Here is an 18,680-nt window from a genome sequence, read left to right as displayed (position 1 = left end):
GTCACTCGGAAAGCATCAGGTATTTGGAACATAGAAAAGTATGCCTGGCACTTATCTAGTCAAATGCGGACATCAGATCCCTCAAACTAAGGAAAGTCCATATTAAGAAGCCAAACACGTTTTGGAGCACGGTCATCTACCCCAACTTCTTGAATACGATGAGTAACCACTGGAACTAATTCCAACCCGCACCCGGAGGAGCACTAGACTCTGAACTAGATGCATTCAGATCAGGGACAACAGGGGACCTAGGAAATACCACATGTGCTGGGTGGTACTAGAGTGGAGGAGGAAGCTATGGATGGGCGCCCATCAGCCCAGCGGTGTCGTGTACAGGAATTGACAGCTTCGACAGCGCAGATGTTTTCAGGGCGTGAGTCTCGTGTTACATATAGCCGGACGCAGCCGCAAATCACACCCGCTTACAGGCCCAAAGACTCACCTTTTTAAACACTGGCCCAAGGCTCCGACAGAAATAAACACAATACATTACATGTCTGTGACAAGGGAGTACTGACCAGGAGAGAGAAGGAAAAAGCCTAAGCGTCACCTCACGGACGCTGTCCTCGCACTCGCAGTGTTAGAAGATTTGGGCCTTGGGTTAAATAATAATTCTAACAAATTCCAAAGACCTACTCATGTATGCATGGTATGGCGAGAACTTTAGTTCCACATTGCTTGGCTATGGTGGAGAGAGACCAACTTATATATAGTTGAATTGTGCCACCATGGTTGAAGCTATTGAGGGGAGGAAAAAGCAAGAACACGCTCTATATATATTATCACATTAATTGCATGAATCAGCTATGGAGGGGATAACAAAAATATGTTGATGACCGATCAAGCTAGGTAAATGTTTGACAAAAACTATAGAAAAACTGTTGCGATTCTAACCTAATGATAACTAATATTCTAACTAAACACAAGTGGCATTGTTGGATTATATACATTTTGAAGCTTCTAAATTCTGAACATCCAACTCAGTGCATATGTGCCCCTGCTGGACATATATATTTAAAACATTGGACCAAGAGAAGTTTTTATAGAACCAATTCAAGCATGCCGATATATTTTGACTAAAATGGAACAAACATTCTAACATAAAAATGAAATAGAGCCAAGAAAGAGACCCAGGTCCTAAGAAAGATATCCGCGGAGGCCGATTCGTTCATTCTATTCTGGTAGAGCTCCACCTGATTTTGATTTGCTATGGGAGATGATTGTTTGAGAGAAGTGATTCGCCAGCTAAAACTGATTCTTTATGATTCTCTAAAATTAACTTTATGAAAATAGATCAGCGTACGATGTGAATCAGGAGAAGCTTCTTTTCTCAGCTCTCAGCTCCTTAGTTCATTTTAGATAACCACTCCAAAAAATCAGCATAGAATCATTTCTATCATAAAAAGTGTTTGCCAGGGTTTCTCCTGGATTCAGCCTAAAAGCTGCTCTAGGAGCTCTGCCAAACATAGTCTAAGATAATCCTGGAATGATCGAGCAACACGCGTAGTCATAAGTCACAACTTGTACTACTAAACTAGTAACTAATCATCTGACCGGTCAACAGTCAACACCTTTCACAACACTGGTATTGCGCACAGGCGTGAGCGTGATGCATATTTGGAAAGCACCCTAGTCCCTAAACGACAAACAAACAATTGAAGGGCACCTGCACCTTCGCTATAAATAGCTGAAGCCATCTCGCATCGCGTGCCTCCCTCAATGGTTGTGGTCTTTGGACAAGAACACATACAGATACAACATTACAACTTGCATTCTGAGGGAGCACAACAGAAACACAATGGCCTCTTCTACGGCAGTGAAGCATCCAGTACTCTTCACCATCTTGATTGCTCTCTCGTTGCTGCCAGCGATCTCAGCGCGAGACGACCAGCAGGAAGGCGACCGGATGCAGTTCCTCCCGGGGCAGCCATCGAGACCTGCGGTGTCGCAGTTCTCGGGGTATGTCACCGTGAACGAGAACAACGGGAGGGCGCTCTTCTACTGGTTCTTTGAGGCTCAGACGTTGCCGGCTCAAAAGCCTCTCCTTCTCTGGCTCAATGGAGGTTATTATCGCCTAGAAAGTTTAGCTGTTGGTCATTTCTTTTGCTTTCATGACTTATCATTGCACTAAGAGAGATGAAAAGAAGAATTTGCAAGTACGACGAAAGCGGCCGGCTCTTTGTTCTTAGTTCTTTCTTGTTCTTTTTGCCCCTTTAGCGCTGTAGTTTGTGGTACACGTCAGCCATGCTACAACGCTCCCCAAAACATGATCAGTAATGATCTAGTTGTAAGAGCTATAGTCTTGCTTAGTTATAGTCATTTCTACAACCGAAGTTGACTGGGAGCCCTCCGTTTTAAAATATTTTTGAACTAATTAACTAACCTGTCTTAAACGTTATAAATATAAAAACGGAGAGAGTATTCTTGATTATTCTTAGAAGCCATGTTTTTTATGTAACAGATCTTTTCTTAATTTCTGAGTGGCCGTCTAACATAATTCTTTCCATCTCCAGGCCCTGGTTGCTCCTCCGTGGGCTATGGAGCAGCTTCTGAGTTGGGGCCTCTACTTGTCACTGGCAACGGAACTGGTTTGGAATTCAACAAATTTGCATGGAATAAAGGTTTGCTCCTCTCCTTGTTCAGCTACTAGGATGATGGTGCGTTGCATCTTCAAGTCACATATAAGTAATTTGTTGCTTCCTCAACTAACCAAGTAAATCGCCGCTCATAGCCCCCGCCTCTCCCCACACTCGGAGCCCTAGCGCCGCCGCCGGCGTTTCCCGCCTCCAACACCGCTTGGTCCCCCTCCCTTCCCCTTCGGCATCTCGCTGGAGGCCGAAGGGAGTGGGGATCCATCATTTTTTCCTAGTTTCTCCAGTAGATCGAGTCATCTAGAGTTAAAGTCTTCTAGGTTTAGAGTCTCTCCATGCCAAATCTCTTGGTATTGGAGATTTATTTCCTCCTCCTCCTCTCCGGTGACGGCAAGAGGGCAGGGTGGATTCGTCTTCTCCATGGCGGATCTGTTGAAGATGAGGGCGATACCGACGTCAACAACTTCATCGATTTAACGTCATGGAGATTTGGTTTTCCGGGTGGTGACATCAAGGTGGAGATGATGCCGCCGTCATGAAATAATTTTCTCCGGTCTCTTCTCCGTTTTGTTGTGGTTAGATCTGACCACAATGAAGGACTAGGGAGAATATGCAGATCAGTCTTTCTTTTTCTTCGGTGGCAGAAAGAAGAAGACGGAAGACACAAGAAAGAAGAAGTTTCTCCACTTCGCCTGCAGGAGTGTTGGCCGCCATTCGTTGGGCTTCTGTTCTCGAGTTTGTTGCCGGGTGTTTGCATGTGCACGCCGAGTGTTTGCCTGTGCAGCCTTCTATACGAAGCGTCATATAGGTCTGGAGTTGAGTTTTTAGACTATACAAGACTTTTAGATGATCAGGTTGTATTCCAGCGTGCTTGTAACCTGATGATGTACTCGGCTATGGTCTAATATATTTCTTCTTTCGTCTCAAAAAAATACAAGTAATTTGTTACTACTAAAATTAAACTTCGTACAACAATTGTTTTTCTTGTGTAGAATATATATAACTTCACCACCTTCTCAATTAAAAGGTAGTAAATCATGTATTACCCACAAATATAGGAAATCATGTTTTTTTTCAAGCCGAGAGTTAATACGTGATTTCCTATATTTGTTGGTAAATTTTTAATATTGAGATCCCTTATATTTTAGAATAGAGGGAGTAACTCATATGAACTGTTTATTTTGCTATCAGCATATGCATCTCTGTTTTGCACAGCCGAGTCCCCAAGGTGAACTGGGCTGTACTGAACTTGTTTCTTTACCAATTTGCTTTTGTCCATAGTCACAAAACTCGTGCTGTTCTATCTAGTTTCCATATTTTTTCCCCTATTACTCAACTTTTGCTTCCTTGGTTTAAAACTTCATCAGAGGCCAATTTGTTGTTCTTGGAATCTCCCGTTGGAGTTGGCTTCTCATACACAAATACTACATCTGACCTAGACAACATCGATGATCGCTTCGTCGGTATTAATCTTTGAATCATGATTTTCACTAAACAGAAAGCTAAATTCGATTGAGCTGCTTGGTTTGTTAATTGAAATTTCAAAATGATGCAGCCAAGGACACCTACACCTTCTTAGTTAACTGGTTCAGGAGGTTTCCACAATACAAAAGCCATGATTTCTACATATCAGGAGAGAGCTATGCAGGTAAGGAGGTAGACAGCTCCCTTTCTTCCAGCAAAGAAATTGCAATATTGAATGAGGCCACAATAGAAGGATACCACCTTTCGCCTTTCTTTAATGACCAGTAGTCTAAGCGTGCAAAACTGGAATAAATTCCATCCTTCCACTGTCCATTATTCTCTAGTCAAAAAGGTTATCCTAAACATCCAGACCCTATTCTCTACAGTCTCCAGTCCACGCAACTACAAGGATCCGGCTACCGCCTTTTTATCAGGTCTGGAACCCAGTTGATGGGAATTATTCCGTTTAAATATATATATGACTGCCTTATTGGAATCAGAATTCTTCTTTTCATTTGTTACCAGAAAAGTAAGAAACCAAATTAATAATATTGAGGGTCAAAGGATAGGAAAGTGTATGATCAAAGAAAATATAGGGAGAAAAATATGAAGATTCAAGCATTGCATGGTGGTTATCCAACTGGTCATGCACAAAAATATGAGGTCTATGCGGCTAGCCACACTCACTAGTCACTAATATAATGTGTGAAACACGTGTAACACCATACAGTATTTATGATTAAGACACTGACCAACTTTGATGCAACAGGCCATTATGTTCCTCAGCTGGCAGAAGTGGTGTATGACCACAACAAGCACCTTGAAGCGAATCAGAAAATCAATTTGAAAGGATTTATTGTAAGTATAGAGAAAGTACTAGATTATTGATAGTAAGTCTCATTCAAAATCATTGTCATAAATATAATGATTATAGTAATGATGGATGCTAAAATTTATCATTCTCATGTATCACAATATTGTATTGCAGATGTCAAGCAAAATGTGCAAATTTTGTTCCCGTGTTTGGGTTCCTTGATTTTTACACTGACTCCTCGTTCTTTTTCCTTGCTCCAATGAGTAGTGTGTTAGTTTTTCCACAAGCTTATTATTTTCTTGTGGTTTTGCTGTATCAATTGTTTTTAATCGACTGAATTTGGAATATTCTGAAGCATATGCTGCACACAGCATGGTCTGCGCAGATCAAGCATAAACTAAGAAGGGACTTAAGAACTAATTTACCTACCATTTATAGGTTGGAATCGTCGAGTTTGCTTGGAGCCATTCAGTCATATCAGATAAATTTTATGAGCGAGTCAAAAATGTTTGTGACTTCAGGCTCTCACCCACCAGCAATGAGTGCAGCCATGTAATGAACCTTCTGTTCAAGATATACCATGAGATTGATATCTACAACGTGTACGCACCGAGGTGCAACACTGATGGATCAGCATTTTTATCTAGTTTCAATAGCTCGGTAGAAAAAGAAGGCAAGGTAAGTGAGTTGTTCATACTGTAGCAGATACTGCAACTAAGATATGAAGGTAGGACAAGAAGTATAACTCAATGCAAATTGTAGAACAAGTCCAAAAGATTGAGGATGTACTCGGGAAACGATCCATGCTACTCGAACTATATTGAAGCTTACTTGAACAGGATGGATGTTCAGAAATCACTTCATGCGAATATCAGTGGGTGGATCAAGGATAGAAGATGGAGTCTTTGCAGGTGACATATATGCAATAGTTTCCTTGAGAGTTGAGATGCATGTCGTACAAATCAGATATATACAATATATGACATCTCATCATACAAATTTGTTCCAGTGATCCTATTTTCAACAACTACGATATGGAGGTTTTTTCTGTTCTGCCTATTTACTCCAAGCTTGTCAAGGCTGGAATAAGAATTTGGGTCTACAGGTATGTGGATCCTGCAATTAATTCACCTGTTTCCTTTAGGCACTGCAAAAGCATACTCGTTGATGTTGTTAAAATTAGTTTCTTGTTATGTCTCAGCATGCCCTTATAATTCTTCTGCTGGATTATTAAATATGACAACTACTTGACGTGCATTCTCAGGCCCTATTTTTTGGTGCTCCTTTGTGTTTTTTTTATACAGTGGAGACGTGGATGGCAGGGTTCCATTTATTGGAACCCGGTATTGGGTAGAGGCGCTTGGTCTTCCTATCAAGTCACAGTGGCAACCATGGTACCTAGAGAATCAGGTCGGCCACCCTACTAGAAGACGACAGTTTACATATTTATTCATTTTGATAATCTTTATGTAAGATGAACATTATACTTCAGTTTTCTTTCATTGGTCATTTATACTAAGAGGATGTCATAAAACACATCACAGGTTGTTGGAAGGTATGTTGAGTATGAAGGGCTGACAATGGCCACTGTCAGAGGAGCAGGTCACACAGTGCCTCAAGATAAGCCAGCAGAGGCACTTGTGCTTGTCAATTCCTTCCTTTTGGACAGGCAACTTCCGACAAAAGATATCTGAGAGCCACTACCAGAATGAAATATGCTGAATGAGTAAGGGAGAAGAAATAACCGATTTAAGATCGATGTAACATATATCCAGTATAGGCTCTCTATATGTACCCAAATTAATGCAGAGAATGAACTCCTTAATAATTTTCCTATGTGCTAATATATGTTTAAATTATTTTCTCAACTAATGTGGCCATATAAGAATGTTTTTGGATGTTCATGCTCTCATTCTTCTGAAGAAAACAATGTAAGTGGTTCATGCCACTAACATTTCTTTACCATTTATCACCACTTCATTGGCGTAAATTACTAATATCACGGGGAAAATTGCAATGTTCTGTTCAACCGAAAACTTCCAAGAAGGGCAGCAGGAAATACAAAATGTGACTAGAAGATTCATGTTCAATAGGAATAATCAGTCCCCAATCAAAATTAAGCTTTCTTTCAAAGCTCTTTCGTTGTTCTCCGCTTCGGCGCTTATGTTGTCCAATCCTTGACAATTGCTTTTCGAAAAAAAAAACTCATCGCGACCCTAAACATTCTTGTCATCTGTGTGTGGGAAGCTGTTTCCCCAGGAGGAATGTGTCAATAAGCGCGAACCCTTCTTCTGGTTTGTTGAGGGGCACCAAATGGCCAGCTCCTCTGATTGTAACCATTGTCATACCGTGGTACTCCACAAATCTTCCCGCAACCTACAATATCGTATATCTTCCGCATTAGTTGTGTTTACATTCAGAGACTAACAAATGGTATCACGGTAACAGTGGAAAAATTTCAGAACTTCTGACCTGTTTGTTCAGGTACCAAGGTTGCCACTGTGTCTTGATAGGCAGGCCCAGGGCTTCCACACAATACCGCGATCCTATCACTGGGACCCTACCATCTGCATCTCCACTGCATGGATGATGGACACAGTTATTATCGAGTCACCATCACCGATATGAGATCTACTTTAAAAGTTTGAGCAATCAGAGATAACAATCATTATGTTTAAGAAAGGTTACGGCAAGTCTCTTTTCAGAGGAAAATATTTGTACTTGGATAAGTAAGAACAAGGTGTATTTTGCATTGATAGGAGAACTGAGAAATGATTAAGAGGAAGCATACCTGTAAAGCCAGACTCTCAATCCGGCTTTGATGAGCTTAGAGTAGATGGGTAAGATGGAAAGTACCGAAAAATTGTATGACCTTAAAATTGAGTCACTGCGTGATACATGAAAAGTTAGAATTAAGTCAAATTCACACTCATGTACCTGTGGCCAATTGCTCCAAGTAAATTATTAAGTCAAACCATGTCAATATTTCCTTAATTCTCCTTCTTACTGCAATGACATTCAGCTCTCTTACGTTGTTCAAGGGAAAAAATTCCTAATTACTAGTTTGTTCAGCTTTGAATAGAAAATAATAAATCTATACAAATTGCTACTATGTAAAGACTTATGTCACAACAATTTAAGGCTGATTCACCTGCAAACTTGCCATTTTCGAGTTCCACTGACATTTGCATGGAATGCTCTCTGCACATCTTCCTTATTGAAGTACCTCTCCGCATATGAAGAAAAGCATGGGTCATATCCCGAGAACATCCTAATCCTACGCCTGAAATGTTCCTACAATATATAAGAAAAGGTGTCAGGATCTCAGAAGCAGTATACTTATAGTTTTATAATGTAATTGTTCCTTACCTGATCGTTAGCTGTAAGTGCTTGATCAACAGCAAGTGCTGCTGATGACTTAGGAAGATTGCACCTGGGTGCATAGATGTTGTAAATATCGATCTCGTGGTACTGGCTGAACACAGTGCTCATGGCTTTATCACAATCATCGGACCAGTTTGAAATTCTGAAGTCGCACACCTTCTTGATGCGTTCGTAAATTTCATCTGACACTACTGAGTGGCTCCAAGCATATTCAGCTAGCCCCTTTGAGTCGTAGTAATCATCAGTTAGTGGATTACCAACCTACATTGGGAGAATCCATGTGTTACAACTTACAACACGTCAAGTTCTGAACTTGGTATTTAGTAAGTGCTGCACAACTTTTGTATAAAAATTTCACATTTCAATGAACTGTTTCCTCAAAGTGCAACAACTTTATAGGTTCAGAAAAGTGGAATGCCTTTTTTTGGGTCATTTTATGGATACAAATACATTTTGACAAAATAGTTAATGTTTCTCTCCTAAAGCACAAAATTGTTGTCCACTTGTTAGCTACCATGCCAGTGCCTTATAAGTCAATTATGAAATAAAAATAAAAGGACGAGGCCAAATTAAATAGTCAAAGGATGCTTTTCTCCAGATTCTCACCATGAAACCTTTAAGGTTGATATATGTGCTGGCCTTATCTTTGTTCCTATCATAGACAAGTTCAGCAAGTTGTGGAACATAGTGACCTGCATTGATTCGAAACTCTTTTTGAGTGACGCACAAGAAGAAAAAGGGAACATTACTTTCCCCCACCAATTTGTGCCATTGATAAGATATCATGGACAATGGACATGTCAGCAATGCCATACCTACACTAAGGGTTACTGATGCAGTATAAAGAAATCTTAAACTCCTTTGTCTTTAGATAAAAACAAGGAATCTGAAACCCTGCGGTAATGAAGTTTTTTTTTGGAAAATGAGATGTCACCCAAAAACTAGTATGGTTTTGCGAATAATTACAAGGATTACTATTTTCCTGATTTTAAAAACCATTCATTTCTACGTGGTAACATCCACATTGTTTTCTTTGCATACCACTAAAACTTTGTGGACAGGAAGAGTATCAGTAGTCGTCGGTGCTCTCAAAATAAGTGTCTAGGTTAGGTTGTCCTCTATTATGCGCATGAACAAATTTAATAGCTTCTAGGAAATTACCCAGATATATTCAAAGTAGCACTAGAGAACAGGATGTTGATGGGAACTATCTTTGTTCTGTGAGAAAGCATGTAGAATTAATGCTTTTCTTTATTGACTATTTTCAACCATGTAGCATTGTAGCTCATGGCAAGAGGTACCTGCATAGCTCTCTCCAGAGATATAAAAATCGCGTCCCTTGTACTGTGGAAACCTCTTGAACCAATTTACCAGGAAGTGGTATGCATCCTCAGCTACGAAAGCGAATGATGCAACAGACATGTAAAACATTGTGAAACAGCGATGACCAAAGCATAAACTCCCTAAATATCACTGAAAATTACCTACGAAGGCGTCATCAAGTTTGGTCAGGTCAGAGGATGTATTGGTGTAGGAGAAGCCGACCCCAACAGGAGACTCCAGGAAGAGCAAGTTGGCCTCTGCAAGAAAAATAACGGATACAGCAAAAAAAAATCTTATGCTTGATGAAATTGCAATGATCTTAAGTACAGAAAAGAATAGTTGTTTCAGGCACCTCTGTTCCATGCAAACTTGTTGAACTCAAGCCCTGCCCCGTGGCTGGTGACCCTGAGAGGCCCCAACTCAGAAGCAGCTCCATACCCAACTGATGAGCAACCAGGTCCTGCATGTTGGGCGCAGATATTACTGTACTAATTTTTCTTGCCCAATGCAGAGAGAATAGCAGGAAGAGATGGTATGTTATTAACTGCAAGTACAGCAAGATAATTTGAGCATTGATTCAGGATATATAAAATATAAAAGGTGATCCAGGTCCACAGCACAGAGCACTGCTACTCTGCTTCACTAACCCCCATGATCAATGATCCCTGCACGTTGCAAGCTCACTACTGGAGCCATAACAAAAACAGAAGGTACTAATTATAAGGGAAACCAAACTCAATGAACACTGCCAGCTCTTTTGCTCTGTCATTCATTGTGCATGGCAGAGTTAAACGGCAAAGTAAAAAGGTAATTAGAAAGGCAAAAGCGAGTTGAAGCAACTACCTCCATTGAGCCAGAGCAGGAGAGGCTTTTTCGCCGGCGACGCCTGGGCCTCGAAGAACCAGTAGAAGAGCGCCCTCCCGTTGTGCTCGTTCACCGTGACGTACCCCGCGAACTGCGACACCGGCGGGTGCGGCGGCTGCCCGGGGAGGAACCGCACCCGGTCGCCCTCCTGCTGGCTGTAACCCACAGCCGCTGCGTGGCAGCACGAGCTCTGGAAGAAGAGGAGGAGGACAGCAAAGCTGCACTGCTGGAGCTTGGACGAGGACGACCGGGGAAGAAGACGCGCTGCTGCCATTGTCGCCATTCGAGCATATGAGGTGAGGCTGGGAGAGGAGGAAGAGCTAGCGGAGAGACGCATGTGCAGCAGGGGATCAGAGATTCAGAGGACGGCACGGCAGGCTTCTGGGCCTAGCGGCTCACAGTCAGCAGCTCAGCTCGAAGTGTGTGGCGGTGAGATCATGTGAAGAGGATGGCGCCTGCCATTGGATTGGAGGGGGCGCCTCGCTCGGAGGAAGGATCACGGCGCGGCACGGGTTTGGTTGAGGGAAGATAGGGATAGGTGGTGGCGCATGTGAGCGCCGGATAACCATTTTTATTTGCTGCCGCTGCGCTACAGCCGAGGGCATCTTCGACAGCCGGCTGACTGCGTCTGCGTGACCGTATCCCAGAATCCCAGTGGCCTTGGTACTCTCGCACGGATCAGATTTGGCATCCTTCGATTGGGGATGTTCTTGGCAGCTAGCCGGGTCGACGACGACTCGCTCGGGCTGGGCGCGATTACACCACTTCGGGATGGTCGCTAACACCATCTCCAGCGATATAGACTAGTTAACCTTAATTCAGCAGTGATCTCTAAATCTCACCCTCGTAATATAAAAGGGTGAAATTCATTTGTCGATAGATAGAGAGCTTCTAGGAGACCCTCCAAAAATAGAGAGTGGAGTAAGAGATTTGGAGATCTCACCAAAATGGAGGCTTCAATAGAGGATCTACAGGAGTATGATTTTTTGTTTGATTCTCCAAATTTAAGATGGAAGTTTATTTAGATAATCTGCTAGAGTTACTCTAAACCATCGCTTGAAGTAGATGTACAGTTCAACTTTGTTGAACCAGCCTCATTAATTATTTGAGTATTGCCCTGCCAGCTGGTGCTCATGCATACGGAAAAATGCAATAAAGATGATGTCACTAACATGCATGCAAATTTAAAACTAAAAAAACTATAAGTATTAAACGGAGCGTCCAAATTAAACTTAAGTTGCGCTATTATCTTTCTTTAATAAGATCATAATCTTCAAACATGACCATGCTTCGCCTATATTTGCACGATATTCTTTAAAAATAATTTTCTTTGATACTCAATAATAAGTTTCGGATCCTTGGAACAAATAACTTAACAACACCAACAAATAATTATTTCTACAAACAAAAATTAAAATAAAATGAACAAATAATAATATATGACAAACAAAACATAAATATCATGAACATTTGATTGTTCGCAATAAATAATAAAAAATAAATATTGCAAACAAACAAGTCAACATAGTCGAACAATTCAGTCTACAAAGCGAACATTTGATTTAGCATTGTGAACAAATTAGTAACTCGAAGAAAAATAATTGTACAAGAAGAACGAATGCATCTAAATAGCAAAAAAATATTCTTATGAGCATATATACATGCACTAAATAAATTAGTATATAAAGAAAATAAACTACAAAGTACTCTACACAACACATCTACACTTTACATCAATTCTTTAACATATTTAACAAGTTAGTTAAACAAAAAAATAAAAATCAAGAAAAAAGTATAAAGTTATTATTAAAAAGTAAAGAAAAGTATTAATAAAAAATAATATTATTCCTCATTATGTTTGTACCACAAACAATTAAATATGCATGTGAAAAGAAATATACTACGTATAAAAATATTAGCAAAAACATATAAATCACAAAATGTATGGAAATAGAATAATCACAAAAGTAAGGAATAAGAAAACAAAGAAAGAATATGTAAAAAAGAATTACTAAAGTAGAAATTAGATGAAAAGATAGAAAGGAAAATAAAAATAGAAGAAAAGAAACAAAGAAATTGAAAAAAAATGTATCTACATGCCTCACCACTATTGTATAAGTCCAAAATTCAATTTACATCACAAGATAATATGGTGAGGATAGCATGCCACAATTGCCCAAAATACTCAAGATCATCCCTGCTTAAAGAAAAGGAGAAGGAACAAGTCAATTTCAAGCAAAGAAATGATAAAATCATTCATTCCAAAAAGAAAAGGAAAAATGATTGTCTTACTTTTGGTCATATTTCTGTCCTTTTCCTTCCATTTTCATAAAAACGACGAACCACTGCATCATTGGTAACTTTCTTAAACAATTCTTTCTCCATATAGCAAATAAGTCTATAAAAAGTGCTCATCACCAATTTTGTTGGACAAATATGTCTTCACGAGCTTCATGGCCGAAAAACATCTTTCTATTGTTGCAGTAGCCACAGGCAACACTAGTACAAGCTTTAAAAGTTGATAAACCAATGCATAATGATGATTTTTTTCCTGTCTCCACCAGGGTTTAATTTACCGACCGGACCGGCCAAACCGCCGGGGTCCGATACCGGTATACCGGTCCGGTTTGGCCGAAAACCGGTCGGTACCGGTCGAATTCAAATTTGAATTCAAAAATCTCAATTCAACCGGTTCGTACTGGTATACCGGCCGGTTAGACCAGTTTACCGGCCGGTTTGGCCGGTATACCGGTGATTTAAAGAAATTTTCCGACGGTTAAAAAATAGATCCCCCGTGTGAAATAAAAGAAAATTTCGGCATGAGCTATGCAAATATTAATATAAATGATCACACCAAAGCAACAATTTACAATCATGCATACTAGTAATAAGAGTGCATACAAATACGGAGTCATACACTTATACACATCAAATAAAAGTTCAACGTAGGAATGGGAAGACCCCCATTTGGGACGCGGTTTGGTATTCGGCGGTGGACATCAAAGCGATACCTCGCACTCTAAGCAGCTCAGCCTTGTAGTGTTGCCAAGTTTGGCCCGTCCACGCCGATGTTGTCTGCCATTACTGAACTAACATAGTGTAAAAATGTGGGTCTTCCCATTCGTACACCCATCTCGTCGGTGGCTGCATGCTGATGTCAGGAATGGGGTAGTGAAAAGAGTGCCTGGAATCGCTGTACGAGGAAGAAGAGTACTGTGGAGTGTCGTTGTCCGTCGGTCCACCTAGTCTCCTCTGCGATTGCGGTGCTCCATGGTCTGTGTCCTGAGTAGCATGTGTGAACTGAGTACCGGCCGGCTAACCGCCCCTGCGCACCGGTCGGAGACCAGATCCGAGCCCGGGCTGGCTTACCGGACTAACCGGCCGGCTAGCCGGGCGCGGAGGGCGGCTTACCGGCTGCGGGCGGCGGTCGTCTCCTGGGAGCGGCGGACAGGGAGCGGGTGGGGGGCGGACAGGGTTCTGGGGATCGCGGGACCCCCCCTAGGCTGTCCAGAACCCTATCTATGCATGCAGAGCGCCGTGTGCCTTAATGGGCCGTCGGTTTTTTTCTTTTTTTATTTAACTTCTAAATTCCGCCAACTATACTAAATGAACGAATTTTTGAGAAAATTTGATACCATTAGATTCGTCGCACCTTGAAGTATTTTTAGGATTTTTTTGGGATTTTTCATTTTTTTGAATTCAAATTTGAATTTTGAATTTGGGCCAGTTTGGTACCGGCCCAAACCGGACCCGGGCCGGACCGGTTTGACCGGTAACTGGTCAAACCAGACCGGTTCCTACCAGTTTTGTAATCCCTGGTCTCCACCATTTTTTGTGCAAGCTCGGTAATGGTGTTTAAGTTGAAGAATCTGTTGTCTTCTCGCACATCAGCAATGTACATGTTATGTTGGGCCCTAAGATACTTCAAATTCATAGAGCCAAAATCATCAAGATATAACTTTGCTAGGCTTATCAAACTCTCCACATTAAAATCACGAAATGATTCTCTTGGATTGAATGCAGCTGAACAAACAAGAAATTGAGAGTTTGTCTCATTAAAGCGGCTATCAAGTTCTTGAAGCAACCAATCAATAATGTTATTAAAACAATGCACTTGATAGTGATGCTTGTTTGTGATTCCAGATTTGTTTCCTTTGTTTTGGGGATTAACATATGCATCTTCCATTTCCAACTTACTGATATCAGGTCACAAATTCTTCATCCAATAAATTTGTCCACCCATCTTTTCTATGATCATCCAAATTGATTCTAGTTGCTTGCATTGCAATGCTAATGACAAGATATTTATGATGGAAAATGTAGTCAACATGAGATGCAAATAGAAGACAAAGTCAAAAGATTGGAAATACACTAGCAGATTTGATGTTTGGTCTCTATTTTTCCAATCTCTATCATCCTTTTCCACAACTTTCAGCACTTCAATTATTGTAGAAAACATGTCAACCAAACCTTTTAGAATTTATAATGAGAATTCCAACAAGTATCTCTAGGTCTTTGAAGGCATTGCTCTTGATTTAAGCCTCTTCCAGTTTCAAGTTGCCCACAACCTAAGGCCTTTGTCAATTGTTCATGATTTATTTCTCTCATAATATCCTTCCTCTTGGCTGATCCACCCACCACATTTAATAAGATGGAAATCTTGGTTAAAAAATCACTAATGCCCTTATTCTTTCTCACAATGGCCACAATGACTAACTGAAGTTGATGAGCAAAATAATGAACATAATAAGCTGTATTGTTTTCTCTCATAATCAAATATTTTAGTCCATTAAATTCACCCCGCATATTGCTAGCACCATCATATCCTTGTCCTCTAACTTGCTTTAAGCTTAGCTTTTACTTTGCAAATAGAGAATCAATAGCTGACTCGAAGTAGGAAGAAGTTGTCTCAGTCACATGCACAAGTCCAACAAACCTCTCTTTCACAGTTCCACTTTTGTCAACATACCTCAACACCACAACCATTTGCTCTTTACATGAAACATCTCTTGACTCATCAACTAGCAAGCAAAACACATCATCCCCAAGTTCTTCAAGGATAGATTGCACAATCTCATTTGCAAAACATTCAACAATGTCCCTCTAAATTTCTGGAGCAAGCAAACAGCTATTCTTTGTAGCATGTGTAGTCACGGCTTTGCGTAAAATTGGATCATGTTCAGCTAGGCAATCATAGGACTCCAAGAAGTTCCCTCTGTTGTACAATTCTTTGGACTCATCATGGCCACGGAAAGACAATCCTTGCTTCATCAATAGCCTAGCAATGTCAATGGACCCATTTAACCGAGTAAAGTATGCCTCTTAGCAGCTTCACTAATCTAATCGAAAGCAACATCTATATGTTGCTTTCTATTTAACAAATCATAACACTTCTTCATTGCATTATAGTGTAAGCCACCAACCTCACCAATATGTGATCTTAGCCTTTCTTTCCTATGAAAACCATCCCAACCATTAACCACAAATGCATCATATCCTGCATCTTTCTTTTCTCTAAACAAGAAACAATAAAAATGATATGCTTTATGCTTCGTCTCATTGTATTCAAGCCAAGGACCAAACTCATCAAACCATTCTCGCATAAATTTTCTTGACTTCTCTTTGTCTCCAATTTTTAGAAGTGGGAAGTTTATGCCGCGAGGTTGACAAGGTCCATTCTCCAAGTATTTTCTTCTCACCTTTTCTCTCAAGTTAGGATGATAAGAATCAATTTATTTCCTTAAGCCGGGGTCATATTTAATCTCCTCATCCCAATTGATATCATCTTCAGCCGGGCAGCTAGCTTTCCGCTTAAAATACCTCTCCATAATTACCTAAAATTTAATCATTTGTATAATCAAATTGCAGCATCAATTACAGAATCAAATTGCAAAATCAATTAGCTAGCTAGCCCTACTGCCCTAGTCGAACGACACCACCGAGTAGGCGAGTACGTGTTCCCTGTTTGTGGCGGCATGACAAAGTGACGATTGGGCGGCAATTCAAAATCAATTAGCTAGCTCCTTCTTGCTTCTTATTTGCCTGGCGAAGTGACGATTGGGCAGCACCGTGGTAGGCCTGTTGGGCGGGTAGGGAGCGTTACGCCGTGGTGACCAGCCGGTCTGGCTGAGGCCGCGGGACAGCCGGTGGTGGCGGCGGCGCTACTGCGGGCCCGCACTACCCTGAACCAGTGACCTTGAGTCCATGACCGCCTGACGGTCTGACGGGCGATGGTGTGGCTAATGCCTGGTGCTGGAGGGAGCGGGCGAGCAGTCGAGCTTGTGTGGCACTGAGGCAAGTAGCAGGCAGCGAGGGGGCGAGCCTAGGCGAGCAGGCCCTGTGGGAAAGGGCCGGCCGGAGGCAGAGGGAGCCAGGAAGGCGAAGCGATCACGAGGGAGGCGAACATAGGTACAGGTGCGAGGCTTCGAATGGAAGGAACTTAATTGTGGACTCGTGGTGGGCTTTTTTTCCTTTTGAGTTGTTGGCTGGACTGATGGGGTGCCTTTGTTTGGGCCTGGGGGTGCCCATAGGGCTGAAATTCACTTGCTCTAAAGATTTTTTGGAATTGGGGGTGGGGGGGTGCTGGGGCACTCATGGGCCCTTATTGGGCTCCGCCCTTTCTTCGAATAGGTACAGTTAGCAGTTGGCAACTTATCCGGTTTTGCTAGTTGAGGCATACGTGTAGCGTTGCTATTGTATGTAAATAGATTCTAAAACAAGCTTTAGAAAAGCCTAATAGACTTCTTGCTCATTGGTAAGAAGAACTTATAAAAGAACGTCTGTGTAACAAGTAGCAACTAGTTTCAGTAACTAGTTGACGATCAAAATATGTGCAACCAGTCAAACATGTCCGACCTATTTAGGTAACTTTATCAAAATTTGAATTTCACTTCCCCGTCTTGTAGATCTCATCGACATTATCCAAATGCATATTTAGAACATCCAATTCGGAGTTAGGGTTATGACTTCGGAAAAGATTTGACCCATGAAAGATCGGTCAAACAGATTTAATTGGGCGGTCACACTGATTTTAGCTTTGAAGTCCGTGTTAGAAGTGGTATTTTAACATGGGATTTGTATTTGTTTTGACTCCAACTAGGGTAAAGCCTCCCCTCCCTATAAATATAAAATAGAACGGCTGATTAAGGCTATTATCCACTTGAATATTTTATCTTTTTATATTTTCCTTTGCCCTACTTTTCCAAACCCAAGCTTATCCAACCACGATATATTGTTCTTCTTATTTCGCCTCTATGGCCTTCGAGTCCGTTCTAGCTGGCCTGCCGACTCTAGAACAGCCGAAGGTATGCTTGCCCCAACGGGGTCCCCCAGCAAGCGTTCATTGGACCTCATCGGGCTCCTCGACCGGTGAAAGTGGTCTGACCAGCTCACCTAACCAGTTTGACCCATTTGTGTAGCAGCACCTCAAAGAGCGCCTTGCATGGTGCACGTGACATGCTCACGTAATGTTTTGCACAACATTGGTGTGTTTGTTAGGTTGGCTAGGGCCCATAGCCAAGCTCCGAGTATGCAATTGGGTTGGTATGACCTACATAACCAAAAACGTAAATGAGCTGCGTCTCCAACAATGTAGACTGCGCTAAGCCCACGCTAGCCAACTTTTGTGGGCCTAGTTTAGCCATCTGAGGCCACGAGCAAAACTCGGGCGAGCGTTAGGGTTACCGCTGGCACTGTTCCCATTTTGGCCTCACGGGCTCTGCTTTGCTCAGTTGCTCTCGCACTGTCACCTCTTGTCGCATGCGCCCGAGGTCTCCTTCGCTTTGGCGGCCGCCGTTCATGTAGTTCCATCACTATCACTACGAGCAAAAGGCTAGAGGTTCTGCTTCTGCGTGCGAAGGAAAGGTGAAAGCTTTAGGACTCCTGTCTTATCCCCATCCGCTACCCTCCACGGTTTGATTTTTTTGGTATGCCTTGATGCATTTCTGGTGTTCCTGTGAACATCACCTTGTTTCTTTTTTGATGTGATGAGATAGATTTATGTGCGTAGACATTGTGCTAAGTGGATCTGAGGATGTTTTGTTGGGTCAAGTGTGAATAATTTGTCGATATGTCTTTCCATGTCTTTTGGCTGGTAGATCTGCTTATTAATCCATGGTGCCTTGAATCTGCTTGTAAATCTGAGAAAGGATTTGTTTTTCTAGACATGGACATTGTGGATGAGGTCCTTACAAGGCGCAAGGAGCTGATAATTAGGGGTGCAGCATTGGTTGGTGTCATTA

The 18,680-nt window shown here is 41.6% G+C and overlaps 2 protein-coding genes across 3 annotated transcripts; one reads left to right on the top strand and one right to left on the bottom strand.

The window, feature by feature from the left end:
- The first annotated feature begins 1,736 nt into the window (after nt 1-1,736).
- LOC120674000 (serine carboxypeptidase-like 26) lies at nt 1,737-6,719 on the top strand. Its single transcript, XM_039955062.1, is given in 10 exon segments — nt 1,737-2,063; nt 2,514-2,621; nt 3,959-4,054; nt 4,147-4,239; nt 4,825-4,949; nt 5,308-5,547; nt 5,632-5,780; nt 5,879-5,974; nt 6,174-6,279; nt 6,414-6,719. Coding segments are annotated over 10 exon segments (1,428 nt in total). The 5' UTR covers nt 1,737-1,798; the 3' UTR covers nt 6,564-6,719.
- An 86-nt stretch (nt 6,720-6,805) lies between these two features.
- Nucleotides 6,806-10,981, bottom strand: LOC120673999 (serine carboxypeptidase-like 26). Of its 2 annotated transcripts, XM_039955060.1 has the most exons (10): nt 10,420-10,980; nt 9,929-10,036; nt 9,738-9,833; nt 9,555-9,647; nt 8,860-8,945; nt 8,239-8,514; nt 8,021-8,163; nt 7,661-7,756; nt 7,342-7,447; nt 6,806-7,245 (listed from the first exon to the last, which is right to left on the bottom strand). In XM_039955060.1, the coding sequence occupies exons 1-10, from the start codon at nt 10,775-10,777 to the stop codon at nt 7,099-7,101; spliced, it is 1,509 nt and encodes a 502-aa protein (XP_039810994.1). In that variant the 5' UTR covers nt 10,778-10,980; the 3' UTR covers nt 6,806-7,098. The 2 variants fall into 2 exon arrangements, with proteins under 2 accessions (XP_039810994.1, XP_039810995.1); XM_039955061.1 differs by lacking the exon at nt 9,555-9,647 and having other exon boundaries at nt 10,420-10,981.
- Between the last annotated feature and the right edge of the window lie 7,699 nt (nt 10,982-18,680).

The sequence above is a fragment of the Panicum virgatum genome, chromosome 5N (assembly GCF_016808335.1).
Source record: "Panicum virgatum strain AP13 chromosome 5N, P.virgatum_v5, whole genome shotgun sequence".
Classification (NCBI taxonomy): Eukaryota; Viridiplantae; Streptophyta; class Magnoliopsida; order Poales; family Poaceae; genus Panicum; species Panicum virgatum.
This window is presented reverse-complemented; position numbering and strand designations above follow the sequence as displayed.